The sequence below is a fragment of the Rhincodon typus genome, chromosome 9 (genome assembly GCF_021869965.1).
Source record: "Rhincodon typus isolate 14 chromosome 9, sRhiTyp1.1, whole genome shotgun sequence".
Taxonomy (NCBI): domain Eukaryota; kingdom Metazoa; phylum Chordata; class Chondrichthyes; order Orectolobiformes; family Rhincodontidae; genus Rhincodon; species Rhincodon typus.
The window spans coordinates 32760941-32778187 of record NC_063340.1 but is presented as its reverse complement, the minus strand read 5'-3'; the positions used below and the strand labels follow the sequence as shown (position 1 = coordinate 32778187).

General features: G+C 39.0%; 1 protein-coding gene across 2 annotated transcripts in view; it reads left to right on the top strand.

Annotated features, from left to right (window-relative positions):
• Positions 1 to 17247, top strand: part of snx9b (sorting nexin 9b) — a 209218-nt gene that overhangs the window by 130431 nt on the left and 61540 nt on the right. For both annotated transcript variants that reach the window (XM_048601167.1, XM_048601168.1), the window contains 2 exons: positions 5846 to 5993; positions 9297 to 9381. In XM_048601167.1, coding sequence (XP_048457124.1) covers positions 5846 to 5993; positions 9297 to 9381 — 233 coding nt within the window. The remainder of the gene's footprint in view (positions 1 to 5845; positions 5994 to 9296; positions 9382 to 17247) is intronic.

Below are 17247 nucleotides of genomic sequence, written 5' to 3'. Positions count from 1 at the left end.
ACAACATTAACTGGATTAATGCATGCCCTCCAAGGGGGCTTTTCTGGTCTTAGTCGTGTCCCTAATTCTGAACCAAGAGACCTGGGTTCAAGTCCCACCTACTCCAGAGGTGAGTAGTAACATCTCTAAGCAGGTTGATTTAGAAAATATAATTTGAAGATATTAAAAGAGTCTTGAACTATCTGCCGGCTATTTCTGCTGACTGTTATTTTAATTCCATGCATTTTGTATGGTTTCTGTCATTGCTTAAAGTTTCACTACTCTGCAGGATGTTGAGGGGCAGCTGCTGAATTAGTCTATTGCTGACTTAAAAGCTTCTGCACAGAGAAGTTGCTCCCAGACATTGATTTGTTGACCTTCCTCTTAGCGTTGAGCATGACTAGGGGAATTAGCAGAGGATAAGCAATGTGACACAAACTGAGAGGTAAAAGTGAAAAATGTCCTTAGCAGAAGGTTGTATCTGCACTGGGATCAACTCTTCTGCCTGTGCTTCAATGATCACAAATGATTGAGCCAACCTTGCTTAACTAGAGTGTTTGTCACTGAAATTTGCTGCCTGGAACAGCTGCCACCCCAACCTCAGATAGACAGTGCATGATGCAGATCAATACCTGACATTGTGGCAACAGTTATGATGCAGCCACTCTGTAGTAGTCCTTTGTCACCTGCATTTCAACCATGACAGAAAACTAAAGAGTGGCTACTAGACAATTGGAGGCTTTCCAATGACTACATCGCTCATGGTTTCACACACTCACATGCGTGACAGACATGTAAAAGGTCCTGGTACTGTAAGAAATCTCCTGGAACAGATCTTGAAACATGCAAGAAAATAATTTGTGGCTCATGGCAAAGACACATTCCAGTCAGGAAGAAGGATTCTGGGAAGGGGATAAGCCAACATTGGTTAACCTAAGGAAGTAAAGGATAGCATCAGATTTGAAAAAAAAAAGTGACAGATTAATGGTAAGCCAGAGGATTGGGAAAGTTATTTTAAACCAATGTAAGGTGACCAGAAAAAGTAATGGAAGAAGAAAATAAATTTTAGAGGGTAAACTTGCAAGTAATATCAAGATGGGCAGCAAGCGCAACTTTAAGTATAAAAAGGAGAGACGGCAAAGGCCCCTTAGAGAATGAGACTAGGGAAATCAAGATGGGCACCAGGAAATGGCAGAGGAGTTGAATAAATACTTTCCATCGGTCTTTACAGTAGAAGACACTAATAACATTCCAAAATTACTAAATATTCAAGGGGCAACAGTGAGGAGAAGAAATAAATGCAATTAAATAAAAATAAATACTCTAGAGAAATAGTTAGGGAAACTAATGAGGCTAAAGGCTGCCACGTGCGCTGGACCTGATGGACACGTCCCAGGATATTAAAGAAAGTAGCTACAGAGATAGAGGATGCACTGGTAGTAATCATCCAAGAATCCTTATTCTGGGAAGGTCCCAGAAGATTGACAGTTTTCCAATGTAACACTCCTATTTAAAAAGGGAAGGAGTCAAAAAGTGGTTAACAATAGGCCAGTTAGCTTAATGCCTGTTATTGGGAAAATGTTAAGAGTCTGAATTAAAGAATGTAATAGAACATTTCAAAATGCGTAATATGATCAAGCAGAGGCAATGTGACTTTGTGAAGGAGAAATTGTGCCTGACAAGTTTACTAGAATTCTTTGAGGAGGTAACAGTCAGGTTAGAGATAAACGGGAAGCAATAGATATAGTTTATTTGGATTTTCAGAATGCATTTGATAAGGTACCCCACATACAACAAGTGTTGGAGGTGGTATATTAGCATGGATAGAGGATTGGTCAAGTAATAGACAAAAGAGAATTGGGATTAGGGTGTATGTTTAGGATGGCAGTCTTTAACTAATAGTGTGCCACAGTGATCAGTGCTGAGGCCACAATTATTTAGAGTTGATATTAATGACTTGGATGAGGAAAGTGAATGTACTATAGCCAAGTTTGTGGATGACACAGAAGTAGGTGGGAAGGCAAATGATGAGGATGACCAAGTCTGCAGAGAAAAGAGGTTATGACTGTGCTAAAGCTTGGCAGATGGAATATAATGTGGGGAAATGTGAGGTTGTGCATTTTTGCACTAAAGCTGAATATTATTTAAATGGAGAAAGACTGCAGAAAATCAAAGAGCTGAAGGATTTGGCAATCCTCATCCATGAATCACAAAAAGCTAGCATTCAAATTCATTGAGTAATAGGGACGATAGTGGAATGTTGCCCTTTAAGTCAAAGGGAATGGAGTACAGAAATTGGGAGGTTTTGCTAAAACTATACAAGGCACTAATCAGACCACAACTGAAATACTATGAACTGTTTTGGGCCCCTTAACTAATGAAAGATATACTGGCATGAGAGGGAGTCCAGAAAAGGTTAACTAGGCTGATACCAGGTATGGAAGGACTGTTTTATAAGGAGAGGTTGAGCAAATTGGGCCTGTACTTCTTGAAATATAGAAGGAGAGTTGACCTTCTGAAAAGTATGAGATTGTTAGAGGACTTGATGGAATAGATGTAGGAAAGGTTGTTTCTCTTCATGTGCTACCTTGTTCCTTTGTTCTGGCTGCAGTATTCACATGCCAGATGTTTTACCTTCCTGCTAATCTCCAAGCCATGCATTGTTGCTGTAGCTATGTGATTGAGTGACTTATTCGCAGGCCATCAACTGCAGAATTGTAGTCCAACACAGTCTGCAGCCTTGTGCTGTGGTGTAACTGCCATTGTACCACTATTCCCAATGATCTTGCTATCTCTAGGACCAAAAGGCATAATCTCAGAATAAGAGGTTGCACATTTAAGACCGAGATGAGGAGGAATTTGTGAAATTCCTTATTGTAGAGAGCTGTATAAGCTTGTTGCTAAATATATTGAAGACTGACAGATTTTTAACCAGTAAGGGAATCGAGTTATAGGAAAAAAGGAAGGAAAATAGAGTTGTGGATTAATAGATCAGCTAAGATTTTGTTGAACGACAGGGCAAACTCAATGGACTGAATGGCCCACCTCTTGCACGTTATGGTTTTATGAACCAGCAACGTCTGGACTACTCTAGGGGAAACCTTCTTCAGTACTGTGAATTGGTGTGAAGATGTGTCAAGTCTTGCTACTTGCTGCACAACCTTGCTATCAGGAAGGAAGAATCTTCGCCCAAGCTACATTGGAAGAAGCTGAAGTGGTGGTGCTGGAAGAAGAGGATGAGGAAGCAGTTGCAACCTTTACAACTTCTTTCTGTCCAGAATCTGCATGAACAAACAATAAATGATGTCAGGTAACCTTGATCACTATTCTGCACTCGGCAGTAGTCCCATGCTGCTTTCTTTTTTCCTGTTACTGGCCATCACATCATTCTACTATCCTTAATACAAAAATGTTGATGCAAAATGCACATTACAAGCCAAATTTTAATAAATCATGCCATAATGAATATAGAATTGAGTTGGTCATTCATTATATGTTCTGATAGTGCCTGTTCTATTGCTCCTACAAGGTTCTTTCCTAGTGGCTAATTCATGGCTAGTGGAAGGATGCTGAGCAGATTGGAAACTTTGGCAGGCAACCTTGCTCAGTTCGGTATCTGGAAGGCTTGGCTTCAGGTTGCACTATCTGAGCATATTCAGATATGGCACAAAAACATTGGGTGGGTGCTTCCTATACTGGGATGTTGTCCATCAGATTCTTCTTCATTGAACTTCATGAATGTGTCGCTGGCAGTAGCTGCCTGTTTTGATAATGAAAAGGATGGACTCCAAACTTTGTGGAAAAAACCTTGCATCAAGTTGATGTTAGATTCTTTCATGCTCTTTGATATCAAATTGAGGATTTCTAGTCAGCTTTTCTTTGCGTCAAGTATTTGACTAAGTGCAAACTGGTCCATAAAAGTCATGTGTAACCTTTGCAATGAGATAGTGCACCACAGAATGAGGTAATATGCTATCATAGAGTCATAAGAGCACAAAAACAGACCCTTGGGTCCAACCAGTCCATGCCAAACATAATCCCAAACTAAACCAGTCCCACCTGCCTGCTCCTGGCCCATATCCCTCCAAACTTCCCTTATCATGTACTTATTGAAATACCTTTTAAATATTGCAGTTGTGCCCACATCAACCTCAGGAAGTTCCACATGCAAACCAACATCTATATAGAAAATTTGCCCTGATATCTTTTTTAAAAATCCTTCTCTCACCTTAAAAATGTGGCCCGTAGTCTTGAAATTCCCCGTCTCCTAGCTAAAAGACAACTACCATTAACCCTATCTATACCCTTCATGATTTTACCTCTCAACCTCATACGCTCCAGTGGGAAAAAAGATCCAGCCTTTCTTTATAACTCCAACCTACCATACCCGGCAACATCCTGGTAAATCGCTCCTGAACCCTCTCCAGCTTGATAATATCCTTCCCATAACCGGGCGACCAGAACTGGACACAGTATTCTAAAAGAGGCCTCACCAGACATCCTGTACAACCTCAACGTAACTTCCCAACTCCTATACTTAAAGGACTGAACATTGAAGGCAGCTGTGCTAAACACCTTTTTAACCACCCTGTCTATATCTGATACAAACGTCAAAGAATTATGTACCTGCACCCCTAGGTCCCTCTGTCCTACAATGTTACCTAAGGCTCTACCAATAATTGTATATGTCCTACCCCTATTTGTTGTACCAAAATACAATACCTTGCATCTATCCCAATTGAACTCCATCTGCCATTCCTTTTGCTTTGCTCTGGCTCCAGCATGCATGTGCCCGATGTTTCTTTTGTATACCATCTTCCAACCCATGCATTATTGCTATGACTGAATTGAGTGCCTTCACTTATGGGTCATCAGCAGCAGCAGAATTGTACTCCAACATAATCTGTAGTCCCATTCTACCACAATTCCCAGTGATCTTGGTATCGCTAGTAAACACGTGGCATTCATTGAAGGGGAGATGCCAGCAAATTTTCATACTGCTAGGTTTTTGCAATATTGGAACCCCTGCTGTCTGCATGCTAAAATTGTGGTAATGTGCAGGCAGCACATAATTGGTGAGCTTCTATATTTTATTCCACGGATTGAAATATTATCATATATTGTGTTCCCTGTGCCCCTTTTTTGCAATTTTCAAATTGAATTCGAGAGATTGTGTAGTTTTCATAAGAGAAAAAGCTGGAAAATCTCAATAGGTTTGGCAGCCTCTGGAGAAAAACAGAATTAATATTTGAGATTGACCATTCTTTAGGACCCCAGGTCATTCCTCTGATCTGTCCCATAGTACTGCATGTTTGTGTTCGCACAAGGTCTCTTTTTAATGTCATTCACCATATTTGTTCCACTGTCCTCATAGAAAGTAAGTATTCTCCTTACTTTGTCTGAAATTTCTCTGCTATAATTGCAACCATTGAAGATCTTTTTCTCTTTCCAGCCCCAAAGTTTGGAAGGAACTCTGATTTAATTGATATTCAGCAATCTGTAATAGATTTTTAGTATTTTGGCAGTTTTTACAGATTTTGATCCAGTCCTAAGTTACTCAAATTTTTGGAAATTGAAGTGTCAATTTCTGATTTTGTGCTTCTCTTTGATTTATATGTAATTTTTAAAGATACATTTGTTTCTAAGTTCAGTCATTTCACAGTTCTTGAGCAATGGGCCAAGGACTGTCCTAGAAAAACCTAGTCATTGTCTATCTGCACTTATGAATTTCCTTAACATCCTAAGCAGGGTTATGCACAATTACCACTTTTTAAAATAATTAATGCTTATACAAAATTACATGTGTAGGGAGCCTTCATGGAAGCTTCTGTTTCTTTGCGTTAATATTAGATTTACTCTTCTGTAGGTGCTGCAGAGGATGATGACTGGGATGATGATTGGAATGAGTCCAAACCATCTCCAAATATTCTTCCTCGCACAGAGTCTGAGACAGCAGAGACTGGTTTGGCTCGTGGAGCTCCTCGCAACAATTCTGTGAAAATGCCACGCAGTAGGTAATGGAAATAGGTGGCAAGCATATGCTTTTATAATGTTGCACAGTCAAAATATTTTCCTTGATAAAGCGTGTAAAATAAGTGCTTGGTACGGTTTGTTGAAAGTTTCTTGAGCTTTAGACTTTGCTTTTGTGGGTAAATAAAGTTTTGCGTGTGAAATCTGCTACTGAATAATTAAGGGGTTTAAATTTGTTTTTTTTTTACACAATCATTAACCTGGTCATTTAATCTCAGATTTGGGAGGAAGGGATATTACTCTTGAGGAACAAAAATAGAAATTGCTGGAGAAACTCAGCAGATCTGACAGCATCTCTGGAGAGAAAACAGCTACGTTTTGGGTCCTGAGAACCTTCTTCAGAACTCGTGTTTTTCCAGCAATTTCTGTTTTTGTTCCAGATTTCCAGCATCTGCAGTTTATTCTATTTAACTGTTGAGGAGCCCAGCTCTTATTGTAAGGTTTGTCCCCTCCTGCACTGTTCTAAGGAAATAGTTTCTATTTATTGTATCACATCCTTTAGTTGTCTTATATACCTCAATTAGAGTGCCCTTTTAATCCTTACATTCCAGAGACCAGGCCAAAATACCATGATTGAATTTGAGGCACATATATATCTGGCTAATTAGAGAGTGTGCTTTCTAATGCAATTCTATGTGGCTGTTGTTTGCTGATTATAATTAGTTAATTAGGAATAATATGCAACATTGTTGTATTGACTTAAGTTTTTTATTTGCAAATTATGATTCTCAATAAAATAGAATCTATGCAATTCTACATTTCTTTATTGTTGAGAAAGTACCCATCGGATAAAATTTTTACTGATAAGTTTTTTGAGTCTGCTGCCTTTGATTGTAGCATTTTAAATTGGTTTGGATGCTCTAAATATCATAAATGAAGAGTTATGCTTTCTTAAATGCAGTAAAATCTTTGTTACCTGACATGCTCGGGGAATAGTTAATACCTGTTCATCAAAAATGGCATTAACAGAGTTAGTTATACAGCATCCAAACAGACCTTTCAGTCCATTTCGTCCATGCTGACCATGTATCTTAAACAAATCTAGTCTTATTTTCCAGCATTTGGCCCATATCCTTCTAAACCTTCCTATTCATGTACCTATCCAGATGCATTTTAAATGATGTAATTGTACCCGACTCCTCCACTTCTTCCTCTGGTAGCTCATTTCATACGTGTACCACCCTCTACGTGAAAAGGTTTCCCCTCGGGTCCCTTTTTAAATCTTTGCCCTCTCACCTTAAACCTGTGCCCTCTGATTTTGGATTCTCCCACCCTGGGAGAAAAAAAATCTTCGCTATTCACCCTTTCCATGCCCCACATTTTATAAACCTCTATAAAGTCACCCCTCAGCCTCCAACGTTCCAGGGAAAATGCCCCACTCTGTTCAGCCTTTCCCTATAGCTCAAACCCTCCAATCCCAGCAACATCTTTATAAATCTTTTCTGAACCCTTTCAAGTTTAACAACATCTCATTGCTAGAGAAAAGATCAGAATTGAATGCAGTATTCCAAAAGTGGCCTCACCAATATCCTGCACAGCTATAACTTGACATCCTAACACCTATACTCAATGCACTGAGCAATGAAGGCAAGTGTACCAAACATCATCTTCACCACCCTATCTACCTGTGACTCCACTTTCAATGAACTTTGTAGTTGCACCCTTAGGTGTCTCTGTTTGGCAACACTGCCCAGGGCCCTACCATTAACTGTATAAATCCTGCCCTGACTTGCCTCACCAAAGTGCAACACCTCACATTTATCTAAATTAAATTCCATTTGCCGTGCCTTGGCCCATTGGCCCTTTGTACTCTGAGATAATCTTCTGACTGTCCACTACTGCTCCAATTTTGGTGTCATCTGCAGACTTACTTACTGCGCCACCGCACCGCACCTCACCTCCTTCCATGTCATCTAACCTTGCTAACCAGTCTACCATACGGAATGTTGTTGAACACCTTGCTGAAGTCCGTGTCGGCAATGTCTACCATTGTGCCTTCATCAATATTCTTTGTCACTTCAAAATACTCCATCAAGTTAGTGAGACACCATTTCCCATGCAAAAAGTCATGTTGTCTATCCCTAATCGGTCCTTGCCTTTCCAAATGCACGTAAATCCTGTCCCTCAGGATCCCCTCCAACAACTTATCCACCATTGACATGAAGCTTACTGGTCTATAGTTGCCTTATTTTTCCTTTTATTGCTTTTCTGAAATAATGGCACCACATTAACCAACCTCCACGGGTCTCATCCATGGCACTAATTTCTCAGTAAGGGGCCCAGCAGCAACTTCCGTAGCTTCCCAAAACATTCTAGGATGTACCTGATTCTCGTCCAGGGGAATTGTCCACCTTTGTGTTTTTTAAGAGTTAATTTATTTCTGATGCACAAGATGGTGCTTTCCCTCTGTGTGAGAAGTTGAGGGTTGGGAAGTAGTTGGACAGTCAAGGATCCCAGTGCAGCAGGGCATCTCAGTTAAATCATAATAACTGACACTACAGCCTTCGGACAGACTATTTTCCAAAAAAAAATTGAGCTGTCAGTTTGGCTGACAGTTGCTCTGAGTGGTTTATCTTTGTTCATGTACAGTATTCAAAACTGACCCAGTTTAATCATTTCAGTATAAAGTCCAAGAGAAACTTCAGATTAACAATCTACTGTAGTTATTTTTTTAAAGAATGCAATATCTAAACATTGACCCAATTTATGATAAATATTGAGCTGCCAGAAATATCACTTGGTAGAATGCTCGATAACACAATGTTTACTGTAGTTGCTAATACAGGTGTTTAGCACCAGGTTTGCTGGCAAACAAAATATATTGTCCAAGCTTTTTTATGAATATTATGCATTTTTTAAAATAACTATTAAATCACGATACAAATAATGTCTGCATACATGGCTGTATTTTCTGGTAAGCCCTTGTAAACATTTGTAATAATTGAAGCACTTCTAAACAAAAAATGTTCACGTTCTTGGAATGCTTTTTGAGAAAAGAGCAGTTTTGAAAATTGAAGTTCACATCCCTATTTTGTGCCTCTCACTTGAATGTAAAGTGTTTGCTTAAATAAGAATTTACCTTTAGAAGGTATTGAACTGAGCAGAATTATAATCGATAGTTAGTCGATAATTACTAGCATAACCATTTACCTTTTTACGAATTGTGTTTTTAGATAAACTGTCTTGTTGTGAATGCTGAATTCATTCCGATAGAGTGCTCTTTAACTTTTTCGTCTTTTTGACATCATTCTGCATTCGAGGCATACTCATTCTTTGTTTTAATATAGGTTTCCAACCTTTATCAAACATGGGCCTGAGGTCTATCTACTTTCAAAGCAACCAGTAAAAACTACTGAAAAAATTACAATCCACGTAAGTTACACTGGTAATTGAGAAGGGAATTTTTCTGGAACCTAAAAAATCTTGTGAAGTTGTCTGAGAGTAAAGTAAAAATAATTAAAGCATGTACTTTGAACTTCTGATTTTAAAGTATGATAATGTGGATAATCAACTTGGTGCACAGAAAGGAATTTGAAGAAACTGAAGCTGTGAAGAGATGGCTTAGTTTTTGATTCACTTTGAACCATTTTATTAGCTTGTATCTAAGGCGATATATAAGTATCACTCAGTTGGTGGTGTTCTCGCCTCAGGCCAAAAGGTGAATCCAGAGATCCAAAAGTACAGGGTAGCATTTCATTGAAATACCTGAGGAAATTCTGCATTGCCAAAGATCTCATTTATTGAAATGAGATGTCAAACTGAGGCACTATTTTCTCAGGTGGTCCAGAAGAGTTTTCAATTTTGAAATCATCCCATGAAAACTATAGACCAGTTACAACATATTGTGGAGCTGGAGGAACACAGCAGACCAGGCAGCTTCAGAGGAACAGGAAAGTTGATGTTTCTGAAGAAGAGTCCCGACCCGAAACGTCAACTTTCCTTGCTCCTCTGATGCTGCTTGGCCTGCTGTTTCGTCCAGCTCCACACTGTTGTCTCTGACTCCAGCATCTGCAGTTCTTGCTATCTCTATAGACCAGTTACCTTGTCAGTGCTAGAAATCAAGGAATTGTTACTGAATGTTGCGATTGGCAATCATTTGAACCGAGGGATACAGATCCTGTAAGTGAAGACGGTTTTAATATGGAAGGGCAAAATGTGTTGGATCAGGCTTAGAAGGCCAAAGGGTCTGTTCCTCTGCTGGATTGTTCTTTGTCCTTTTCTCTTTCTTGTAAAAACATAAGAGTACCAGCAGGCGGTTCAAGAAGGAAGTTCATGTTTCTTTTTGAGCTGATTGAATTCTTTTGAAGTATTAGACAGGGGTAATGCATAGATGTGATTATAGCTGAGAACGACTGTCTTTAACAACAAGTAGCAATTTACTGGCTATGACATCATGGGGCTCTAGCAAAACTGAAGTTACTAGGGTTTGTGGAGTTATGGGATAAAACTTTCTGCTGCTGGAGTTGTACTGAACGCAAAGGTTATTTGAAGTCCGTCCTTTCATCCCCAGGACGTTGCTATAGGAGCTCCTCAGGATTAATGTCTTGAGCCCAGTCATCTCCAACTGCTTCATTGCTGACCTTCACTCCATAATAATGTTAGAAGTGGGAATGTTCAATGATTATGATTGTACAAATATTCAGCACCGTTTACAACAAGTCACATACTGAAACAATCCAAGATCTGGACAACATCTGGGCTTAGGCTGATAAGTGGCAAGTAACATTAATGACACACACAAGTGCGAGACAGAAGTTACCACATCTCCCTTGACATTCAAAATCATTACTATTGTTGAATCCCCACTAGCAACATCCTGAGGATTACCATTGACCAGAAACTGTACTGAACCAACTATATGTGATTTCAAGAGCAGATCAGAGGCTAAGTATTTTGTGGTGAATAACTTGGCTCTTCATTACACAAAATCTGTCTACCACCTACGAGGCACATATCAGAAATATGTTGGAATTTGCCTGGATGGTTGCAGCAGCAACAACATTCAGGAAGCTCTATATCCAGGACAAGATAACTTGCTTGGTTGGCGCCCTAATCACAAACTTAATCCTAATCACATTCTCACTCACTCCATCACAGACAAAGTGTGTACTATCACTGCAACAACTGCTCAAGGTTTCTTTTAGTAGTACTTTGTAAATCCAAAGCTTTCATCAACTGGAGGGACAAGAGCATCAGCTGCTTGAGAATATCACTGTCTGCAAGTGCCCCTCCAAGCCACATATCATTTTGACTTGGAACTACGTTGCTGTTTATTCAGTGTTGTGGGGTCAAAATCCTGGAGCTCGCTTCTTTAAACCAGCATTGTTGGCATATATAATGAACATGGTTGCAGTATTTCATCACCCTTTTTAGAGATTGGCAATACATGCTGGCCTAGCCAGCGATGCTCACATCCCATGAATGAATTTTTAAAAATCTGAACTACCACCAGACCTCCAATTAGGTATCGAGAGTACGTTCCTGACTGAGATTAGAATATGTAAATCAGAGAATAAGTGACAGGATAGCTACAGTACACATCCAGAGAATGGTTCAAGAGTAGTTACTCAGACTGTGGTGTTTCATAAAGATTGTTGTGGGATTGTAGTTCTTCACAATTAATGTAAAGTATAATATCAAAATTTCAAACAAAGAACAACAAATGGGGGGAATACTTAGGAAGACTGCAGCAAAATATAAGATATTGAACTTGACAAATGAACATGTAATTCTCAGATGACATTCAATATTGATAAGCTTTATATTTTGTTAGGAAGTATAAACAGACCACAATGAAATAAAGAGTAAAGGAAACCAGGCATTCAGATGCAGAAGTCATTAAGTTCACATTCAGGTTGAAATGAAGTTGGGAACCAAAGAAAGAGTAGATGTTGCAAAAATGTCTAATTTCGCACTTCATGCATTTTAGGATTAAAACATAGTTTGGAGTTTGAAATCATAAATGTAATTTGAACAAAAAGCCCCTGGCAGAATGCTGATAAACAGACCTAAAGCAATTGCCATTCAGAGTGGCTTATGTTTACTTAAGCGTTGGAAATGGGAAAACATTGAACTTGCTGGCCCTTTTTCTGAGTTTGGTGCTGACAGGATGTCTACTGTGACCTCAAACGAATTTAAATTACTCATACGGTTTCCCAGAGTCAAAGCATGTTTTGGAAGGTGAAGTTAAGTTGAAATCTCTATCTAGGACATGCCCAGGTGCACCATGTTGCTGTGGGAGTAGCCAGTAATATAAAAATGGTTTGTAAGAGTTGTTATAAGTTTTTATAAAAAGGAAAGTAACTAATTGTCCCCTCACTGGCCAAAGGAACATGGGAGAAAATATTATGGGCAATGAGGAAAGTTGGGGCGGCTTGGTGGCTCAGTGGTTAGCACTGCCTCACAGCACCAGGGACCCGGGTTCGATTCCACCCTCGGGCAACTGTGTGTATGGAGTTTGCACATTCTCCCTGTGTCTGCATGGGTTTCCTCTGGGTGCTCCGGTTTCCTTCCATTGTCCAAAGATGTGCAGGTCAGGTGGATTGGCGATGCTAAATTGCTTGTAGTGTCCAGGGATGTACAGTCTAAGTGGATTAGCCTAGGGAAATGCAGGATTATAGGAATAGGGTCGGGAGGTGGCGAGTCTGAGTGGGATGCTGTTTGGAGGGTTGATGTGGACTAGATGGGCCAAATGGCCTACTTACACACTCTCTCAATGGATTCTGGATTCTGGAAAGGCAGAAGCACTGAACAAATAAATTGTCTGCTTTCAAAGCAGAAAACATCTCAGAAATTGCATTACAGAAGTATTTGATAACCCAGGGGGTTAGTGAGATCAGGGATGAGAAATTTCTGCAAAATTGCAGATCTCCAACATTGGAATTTGGAGATCTGCCATTTGGACCCTTTTTTTGCCAACCTTCGGCAGGTCAGATTGGGAAAAAAAATCAGAACTGTCAGTGTCTCTGTTTCATGAAGCTACCCCAATGTCAGAAGCAGTTTACTTGGAGTGACTGTCAGTAAAACTAACTAACTGACTGACTGGCTGGTTTAATACAACATTCAACACAAAGCTGCCTGGTTGCAGCAGCTGACAGCCTGCAGTTCAGCTCTCATTTTGGCATGGTGGAGAAATCTAGGTAGGGGTGGGGTTCTTAAAGAAGAGGATGAGTGAGTTAATGTGGTTGAAGAGTGAAGGCATGACTGAGTGGAGGGCTGAATGAGGAATGTTGGAGGGTGTGAACAAATAACTAGGAGTGTGGTCGGGGGCAGGGGAAGGCTGATTGGAAAGACCTGGTGGGGAGATGAGCTGCTTACAATGTTGTATATAGATGGAATGGCAGAGAGGAAAAGCTGCACTGAGTTTTGTCATCATGGAATATGTAGAACAAAACCAGAAAATACTGGAGAGACTTGGCAAGTCTGGCAGCATCTGTGGAGAGAGAAACAATTGACATTTTGGGTCTGAAATGACTCCCCTTCAGAATTCAAACAGTTACAAAGAAGAGTCAGGCTGGACTCAAAATGTTATCTCTATTTCTTCCTCTGCAGGTGCTGAGTTTCTTCAAGATTTTCTGTTTTTAATTTCCAGTGTCTGCCATATTTTGCTTTTCTTGGAATATGTAGAGCTTGTCTGAAACTCGTGAACAGAAAATGTTTTTATTACGAAGTACTTAAAAAAAAAAAAAAAAAGTACAGATTTCATATGTATTTGATGTGTTACTATAGGTTGATCTATAGACTAACTTTAATGCTATTCCAATACTACCATGCTTTGCCGTTTTGTTTGTGATGGAGTCCCATGGTCATGTTAATTTTCAAGAGCTAAGTTTATATTTGATGTATTTATATTTGTCCATGGATGTTGGGTTTTACTGGCAAGGCCAGTTTTGTTGTTCCTTTCCAGTTGTCCTTGAGACAGTAATGGTGAGTTAAAATGAGTTCACACCATAGGGTTTCCTCTTGACATTTAATGGCATTCCCATTGCTGAGTCTCCCAACAATCAACATTTTGGGAGTTACCATTGACCAGAAGTTCTCAGGTGAGTTAGTCACCCCCTGAAATAAAAACAGAAAGTGCTAGAGAAACTCAGCAAGTCTTGGAGCATCTGTGAAGCAATAAAGTTAATGCTTCAAGTCCAGTACGGCTCTTCTTTGGAACTTGCTTCTTCTCTTCTCAGTGTCTGTCCATCACCTGCAAGGCACAAGTCAACAGTTTGATGGAATACGGTCTGCTTGTCTAGACGTGTGCAACTCCAATAATATTCAAAAAGCACAAGACCATCCAGGAAAAATCAACTCGATTGAGTGGCAGCCCATTTACAGCTTTCAACATTCACACCTGACCCCCAGCTGTGTGTACCATTTAGGAGGTACATTGGAGTAAAAAGCAAGGTTGCTTTGATAGCAGCTTTTAAAAGTGTATTTCTAACAAATAGAAGGACTATGCAGTAGATCCAAATCAAAGATCATCTTGTCTTGGAAATATATTGTTGTTCCTTCAATATTGAAAGGTTAAAATCATCTTCTGTCTCTTTATAACAGTACAATGGGTATCCACGCATTCCAAGGACTGCAATAATTCAAAAAGGAAGCTCACAACTACTTTCTGTGCAGCAATTAGGGATAGATAATAAAGGTTGGCCTAGCCAGCGATGCCCACATGCCATGAGCAAATGGAAAAGAAAAACTGGAAAACTGTTTGTGCGGCACTATTGTGGTTTGTTGCTTTGATTTAAATTTATGTAATCCGGTGAGATCATTGAATGTTAAAATGCTGAGGTCACATTATGATTTAATACAAATGTTTTGGTCAGGTCATGACGGTTATCAAAGTGAACAAAACGAATGTTTCTACCTACTTGAAGTCTAATTCCAACCCATGTGATGCGCCTAGAAGTATTTCAATAAAATGCTGAAATTACATGATTCCTCGTCGCCAAAATATATCAGGCCTTTTTATCTTTAGCTATTAATTTTTGGGACTTTTTTGTATTTGGCCATGCTCTTCCCTGTAAGGAGGAGGAACGAAAAGTAATTAGTAATTAAAGTAATCACCAGAGACAAAGTAACTGATTAAAAGCTGATGACCTTCAACCTAAGGTTCTAAAGGAGAAAGCCATGGCATTTGTGGAAAGACTAGCCATGATTTTCCAAAGTTCCCTAGATTCTAGAATGGTGCCAGTGAATTGAAAATTAAGAAATATAACATTGCTATTCAAGAAGGGGCAGAGGAGAGAAATGGAGAACTGCAGGCTAGTTCACCAAATGTCGGTCATTGGGAAGATGCTGTAAGTTAAGTATTATTGTGTTTAGACAAAGTCCGTGTTGAATGAAGAATAATTTTGATTTTTTTTTGTCATGTGTATTTTACAGTGAAAATTACAGTAAAAAGTTTCCATTGCTTTAACATGGTTTTGAGAAAGGGCAAATTGAGGATGTAACAATAAGTGGATAAAAGGAGCCAGGAAGTGTAGCATACTTGGATTTCCAAAAGATATTTGATTGGGTTCACCTCTGTCTCTCCTACTTTCTGATCCTTAAAATCCTACTTGTTTAATTTTTAGGCACCCACACAAATATTTCCTTCATTTCAGTGCCTAGTTTTGTTTACTTATAATATAAGGAAAAAGATTTATGCAAGCATAAGAAATAGGAGCAGGAGTAGGCCATTTGACCCCTCCAGCCTGCTGCATCATTCAACAAGATTGTGGCAGGCCCAGGGTGGGTCACAACTCCCCATTTGTACACATTTGATTTCTGTTGAAAATCTTTCAGGATGCACATATAAGTTTTTCTGATCTTTCCATTTACAATCTAATCAAATGGATGGTAAATTTAAATTATATGCAGCATTTATTTATTTATTTCCAATAATCTTGCCAAAGATATTTTCCCTTCAGATTTGGCTATATCAAATTGACTACTCCTTATGCATACCTGATTTTCAATGCACAGTGAAGATGAAAGTCAGACAAGGTAATTAATGCATGACCAGTCCAATATCATCCATTTTACACCTTGATCAAAAATTAATAATGTTTCCAAAGTGTATTATTTTAAACTGGCCTATCACAATAAACTGCTAGTAACCTGGATTCACTTAGTAACACATCAGAAGTATCCTGGTTGCTGAGAGCAGAAAATGGAATCTAGATACTCCAGTGCATTTCTTTCTATGTTGGTTAACTTCAAAACTTAATATGGGCTAGTCTTTGGCACCTGCATCCTTTTTGAATGAATACACCACATGCAAATTTTGTTGGCCAGATTTTGCTGTTGTTGAGTATCTAACATCATCATCCCAAGTAAGAATGCTCCTGTTTCTTGATCTCAAATATTTTGTCCACTAACTTCTGAAAGTATGGGTTAATAATGATGCAATTAAATAAATGGGTCTTCTGGATCCTGAGTGAACAAGGCAAGTATTTGCTTAAGGTGATATGTAATAACAATCCAATTAAATGATGGTGAAATAAACAATGAAAGGATAGAGGAGGAAATGTATGTTACAGTGTTGGGATTCAGTGTTTAATGAGAAACAAATGGAAAAGAGGAAAGGAAATGAGATTGGATTAAAACATACAAAAACAAGTAAAATGTCACTTTTAAGTCTTTAAAATTGACCAATGATTAATACCCAACTTCTCACTTGTAATAATTTTAGTCTATGATTGCTTAGCAGTAGTTAAGTTTATAATTTTGTTGAAAGGATACTAAAAGTTGAAATTGCGAGAATTAACCTTATCTACCATATGACAGCTTTACAATATGCCGTGCATGTCAGGCAATTAGGAAATGCCATTTTTGCAAACTATGGAGTGATTCAATTTGGATAAGCAGCTTTTTAATGTTAGGATTTCATGCTCATTCACAGCTATTTTATCAGTTAAATCTTAACACAAATCATAGTGAGTCCATAGCCTCACCTTTATTTTGACGATTACACCTGGCCCAGTAATACACTAATATTTCAATAATAGTACAATGTGTTACTTTAGCAGAATAGTCTGAGCACATGAACATTAACTACGTTGTAAAATGTCATGCTCGTCATTGTTCTCAATATTAACAGGTGAGTTGTGTAGTAGTGGGACTAGATAAGGGGGAAAGGGTTCTGGACAATAGTATAGGCTATCCACATACAACCTTTTAGTTTTGACAGAATCTTCACCAGGAAGCCAACTGCACACGGGGAGCCTGCAGCTGCTACTTAGGGTGGAGGTCTGATTTCCAACT